The sequence below is a fragment of the Trichomycterus rosablanca genome, chromosome 8 (assembly GCF_030014385.1).
Source record: "Trichomycterus rosablanca isolate fTriRos1 chromosome 8, fTriRos1.hap1, whole genome shotgun sequence".
NCBI classification, from domain to species: domain Eukaryota; kingdom Metazoa; phylum Chordata; class Actinopteri; order Siluriformes; family Trichomycteridae; genus Trichomycterus; species Trichomycterus rosablanca.
This window is the reverse complement of record NC_085995.1, coordinates 20,075,583-20,081,366: the sequence shown is the minus strand read 5'-3', so window position 1 is coordinate 20,081,366 and position 5,784 is coordinate 20,075,583. Positions and strand designations below refer to the sequence as shown.

Here is a 5,784-nt window from a genome sequence, read left to right as displayed (position 1 = left end):
CAGAAACACGATCCCATATTACATTTCACTTGTTCATTTGAAATTTCGAATGAATCAGCAAAAATCAGCAATGTAGGGCGGATTTCTACTAATATCTCATTTATTAGATTTTAAAAAATCACAATTCTGAAATGAAAAGTCAAAATTTTGACATAGCCAACTAGTTCTTCATTTAAGTGGAACTAGTTTCCATCGTAAATCTATCATTCAACAGATCAGACAGAAAAACACCATACATTCAGAAGGCGTGTCTGTACAGAAATCCTTACGTCTGGTTGGCTAGTCAGAACGTCAGTCATTTGATAACCTCTACACTATTGGATGAGTGGCGTAATCGCATCGCGTGTGCGTTATAAAAGCCTCCGGGTGTTCTTCTAGTCGGAAGAGCTCTTCTCCGGGGTGTGGAGCAAACCTTGAGCACATCTTGAACCCGTTGGTAATCGTGCTCCGGTTCTCATTTCTATTCAGGTACGTGTTTATTGTCTTTGTGCACTGTTTTGTGTGCTGTTGTTGTTTTGTCGTGTGTTTGCGTGAGGAGTCTAGTTGCTAAATATCTTGCTAATACTTTGTTTGGATATCTGTCTGAATTGTGCAGGAGTTAACCAAATTTAAGTTACATTAATAATACATACTAGTTTTATTTTAAAAGCTTATTATTTAACTATTGTTATCGTGCCGGTTGCACACTATAAATGGCTGCTTTTTCTCTCATTAGTGTTTGTTCAGTAGGGATGGGCGCATCCTTACCGTCGAGTTGGTTTGCGCTTTGTCCTCTTGCAAATATCAAGCCTAAACGTTCGCTTTAAAAGACACTTCTTATTACTGACTTATTAGTTCTATTAGCTAAAATGTTAAATTAAAACTTCAAGTAATGTGTAGTGTACCTACGTAGCTTTTGTATTTAGTCAGCACTGCTTGGAACTATATGACACAGCGGATGGAGCAATGTGATCAGTCTGTTGTGAAATGGCTTCATTTCAATAGCGTGCATTTTGAACTAAATAAATAAAATTAAAGCCCATTATTCAGTGCCTGACTGGAGATTAAAGTCTGCAGTGTTAACAGGAAGGTTAACTTAAATCTGTGTTTATCTGCTTTTTTAGCTTTGTTTTTCAACATTCACTTATTACATGAGTACATGTGCATTCGTTTAAGCAGTACAAACTGATGGGTCAATTATTGTATCGTTTCAAATTCTCTTGTTAACATACACCGGTGAGGCATAACATTATGACCACCTCCTTGTTTCTACATGCACTGTCTTTTATCAGCTCCACTTACCATATAGAAGCACTTTGTAGTTCTACAATTACTGACTGTAGTCCATCTGTTTCTCTGCATGCTTTGTTAGCCCCCTTTCATGCTGTTCTTCAATGGTCAGGACTCTCCCAGGTCCACTACAGAGCAGGTATTAATTAGGTGGTGGATCATTCTCAGCACTGCAGTGACACACACATGGTGGTAATGTTCGTGTGTGTTGTGCTGGTATGAGTGGATAAGACACAGCAGACAGCAATGCTGCTGGAGTTTTTAAACACCTCACTGTCACTGCTGTACTGAGAATAGTCCACCAACCAAAAATATCCAGCCAACAGCGCCCCCTGGGCAGTGTCCTGTGACCTCTGATGACGGTCTAGCTGACTAACTCAAACAGCAGCAATAGATGAGCGATCGTCTCTGACTTTCCTACCTAGCTGGTCCACCTTGTAGATGTAGTGTCTAATAAAGTGGACAGTGAGTGGACTTTTTTTTTTTTTTTTTTTTTTTTTTTTAAATAAACTCCAGCAGTGCTGCTGTGTCTGATCCACTCATACCAGCACAACGCACACTAACACTCCACCATGTCAGTGTCACTGCAGTGCTGAGTGATCCACCACTTAAATAAAACCTGCTCTGTGGTGGTCCTGTGGGGGTCCTGACCATTGAACAGGGTGAAAGCAGGTTAAAAAGGTATGTAGAGAAACAGATGGATTACAGTCAGTAATTGTAGAACTACAAAGTGCTTCTATATGGTAAGTGGAGCTGATGAAATGGACAGTGAGGTGGTCATAATGTTATGTTTGATCGGTGTATGTTTAACATACTGAATTCTAGTTTCAAAAGCATGGTTTCATCACCCTGGATGTCAAGTATTTCATCATTGCTACTTATAGCTGCTTAAACTGAATCTTGTCTACATTGTGTAAGACTTTGTAGCGGTGTTCAGATACCATTTACCTGTAAATTGTCTGATAGTATTTGTAATATGGCTGCCAATCTTGTCACTGTGCCACAAAGGTCACAATTGGTCCTTAATGTACCACCTGTTTACTTTATGGGGACTGCCACACACATATGGCAACTTGTCGGCTGTTGCTTGGTAACATTGGACACTTTACAGTGTTAGTTTGCCTTTTAAGGTATAACCCCAATGTACGATTCGAGCCCCTGGTAGGCAGTCTGGGTCATTTTTGTGTTTGGGTTTACTCCGGGTGCTCCGGTTTACTCCCACAGTCCAAAGACATGCAAGTGAGGTAAATTGGAGATACTAAATTGTCCATGACTGTGTTTGATATAACCTTGTCTAATGAGCAGTTACCGTTCCGGTCATGAATGTAACCAAAGTGTAAAACATGTTAAAATCCTAACAAACAAACCCCAATGTAAGATACAACTACTTAATTATAATCTTTAGTGACATGAGCCTACCAGCACCAAACATAACGGGTAGATGTCCTCTTGCATGTATATAGCGTTTGTATTAGTATAAAATGCTTGTATAGCACTAATTACTATAGCTTCACTTATTTGACAATCTACAATTTTTGTCTTTAGGCTCCACAGCCTCGTGTCATTTCACCTGCTGCACTCAGTCAACACCAACTCTCAATCATGATGCAATTGAGCACAGACGCCTACTTCCATAAGCACTCTCTAATGAACGTGATGAACCGCTTCCTAGCTGCGGCTAACAATATGGACGAGACCATCATGGTACCCAGTTTGCTGCGGGATGTCCCGTTGGAGGACCAGGACAGAGACCCCTCAGTCACCAACAATAACAAGGCGCTAGTCCTTCCAAGCAAGCAGAGGGACATGTATGAGCATTATCTGCTGCTGAAATCCATTAAGAATGAAATGGAATGGGGCTTGCTGAAACAAGATCTGGGGAATGGCAATAGCTTCCTAGAAAAGGCAGTGAAGCAGGAGGAGCAGGTGCCCAAGGTGCAAACTGAAGATGGTGCAGACTTGGAAAGCCAGTTCCACTTCCACCTCCAAGGACTCTTTGGTGTTCTGGCCAAGCTAACGGATCAAGCTGATAATCTCACGAACTGTTACAAGAGAGAAATTGGCTGTGTAAGCTTTTTAAGATAGTTTAATATAGGCTTAACATGGACTGCTTCTAATACTTTCACTGGAAGTTTGGTGGACAAGATATGGACTTGTGGGGGGGGGGGAGGCCCAATATTTTGAGCATAACAGCTTACTCTTGAGTGGTACTAGACCTAAGCAAATTTGGCTACAACCACCTATGCATATTGCTTTGATGGGAGACTAAGAGAAGTACAGTTTAAGTGGCTATGAAAGTAATGAATCGTGTTATGATACATCATGGCTGATTAAATCTCCATTTCAAAGTGTATAATAGGGTTGTTTGTGTTATTCCACCTGGCTTTAAAATGGAACCTTGGTTACCAAGCCCTTCTAAACAGATGTTTGAAATATGTTGGAGAGAACTTGAATGCTGGTAATTCTGTTTCTTCAGTCACATCAACCTAAATTCTCCCTTAGAGTTTTAAAGCGAGGCTTCTTTTAGTTGCTGCTCTGGTGCACTCCAGTCAGAATGGGGGTGTGCCTTATTTTGCGGTATTGGAGAAATTGACCTGTCTGTACTACTGTTCTTACTTATTTTGAGAGATTTTGTCTTTGCCCTAAATTTCTACTTTTATATAATGTAATGTAATATGAAATAGTAAATAAAACACTTTTTATATGATGTCTTGTGTAATTCGTATGTCTTATAAAGAACTAGAGATTTGATACTAATATACCCTATAGAATAGTGCTGACCTAATACAACCCCTGGCAAAAATTATGGAATCACCACTCTTGGAAGATGTTCTGTCAATTGTTTAATTTTGTAGAAAAAAAATAAATCAGACATGCCACAAAACTATCATTTGTCAAACTGTCAACCCTCTGGCATTAAGAAACAATAAAAAAAGAAACAAATATAGTTGTGGTCAGTCACAATTGCTTTTTTTTAGATCAAGTAGAGGAAAAAAATATGGAATCACTCAAATCTGAGGAAAAAATTATGGAATCACTCTAATTTGCAGTTTAAAAACAAAACATCTGCAGCAGATTAGATTTTCTAATTATTCTTCAGTTTGAAAAGAGTGCTCACACCTCGGAGAGCTGTTGCACAAAGCAGATTGTCATGAATCATGGTTCCAACACAAGATATGTCAGTTGAAACAAATGAGAGGATTATAAAACTCCTTCAAGAAGATAAATCATTGTGGAATGTCGCAAAAGATGTTGGTTGTTCCCAGTAAGCTGTGTTTAAAATCTGGACCAAGTACAAACAAAATGGGAAGGTTGTAAAAGGGAAGCACTGGTAGACCAAGTAAGACATCAAAGCATCAAGATAGAAAACTTAAAGCAATATGTCTTGAAAACAGAAAATGCACAACAAAACAAATGAGAAACAAGTGGCCAGAAAGTGGAGTCAATGTCTGTGACTGAACTGTAAGAAATCACCTAAAAGAAATGGGATTTACATACAGAAAAGCCAAACAAAAGCCATCATTAACACCTAAAAAGAAAAGAACAAGGTTAAAGTAGGCTAAAGAAAAGCAATCGTGGACTGTGGGTGACTGGATAAAAGTGATCTTCAGTGATGAATCGTGAATCTGCGTTGGGCAAGGTGATGATGCTGGAACTTTTGTTTGGTGTCTGTCCAATGAAATTTATGAAGATAACTGCCTAAAGAAAACATGTTAATTTCCACAGTTGTTGATGATATGGGCCTGCATGTCGGGTAAAGGCACAGGGGAGATGGTCTTCAATAAATGCCAAAGTCCACATTGAAATTTTGGACGCTTTTCTTATTCCATCAGTTGAAAGGATGTTTGGTGATGATGACTTCATTTTTCAAGAGGATAATGCATCTTGCCATAGGGCAAAGGACGTGAAAACTTTCCTTCAAGAAAACATATAATGTCAATGGCATGGCCTGCAAATAGTCCGGATCTCAATCCATTTGAAAATCTCTGGTGGAAATTGAAGAAAATGGTCAATGACAAGGTTCCAACCTGCAAAGCTGATCTGGCAACAGCAAGAGACAGTTGAAGGCAGATTGATGAAGAATACTGTTTGTCATTAGTTAACTCCATGCCTCATAGAGTTTAAACCATTATAAAAGCCAGAGGTGGTGCAACAAAGTAATAATGGTGCAGTGTTTTCTAATGATTCCATAATTTTTTCCTCAGATTTGAGTGATTCCATATTTTTTTCCTCTACTTGATCTAAAAAAAAAGCAATTGTGACTGACCACAACTATTATATTTGTTTCTTTTTTTATTGTTTCTTAATGCCAGAAGGTTGACAGTTTGAGAAATGATAGTTTTGTGGCATGTCTGTGATTTCTTTTTTTTCTACAAAATTAAACAATTGAAAGAACATCTTCCAAGAGTGGCGATTCCATAATTTTTGCCAGGGGTTGTATTTAAAGCCAGTAGTGTCCACTATAGACCACTGAAGTCGTGTGTCATTCTGTAGTCCTCGTTATGTCCATATTTG

General features: G+C 38.8%; 1 protein-coding gene across 1 annotated transcript; it reads left to right on the top strand.

Moving 5' to 3' along the window:
- Positions 1-377: 377 nt before the first annotated feature.
- Positions 378-3,976, top strand: mid1ip1l (MID1 interacting protein 1, like). Its single transcript, XM_062999900.1, has 2 exons — positions 378-468; positions 2,815-3,976. Exon 2 carries the CDS (start codon positions 2,872-2,874, stop codon positions 3,352-3,354), a length of 483 nt encoding a protein of 160 aa, XP_062855970.1. The 5' UTR covers positions 378-468; positions 2,815-2,871; the 3' UTR covers positions 3,355-3,976.
- The last annotated feature ends 1,808 nt before the right edge of the window (positions 3,977-5,784 follow it).

Bases quoted from the DNA above. Each gene is read 5' to 3' on its own strand.
- mid1ip1l (XM_062999900.1), top strand. From the start codon at position 2,872: ATGATGCAATTGAGCACAGACGCCTACTTCCATAAGCACTCTCTAATG.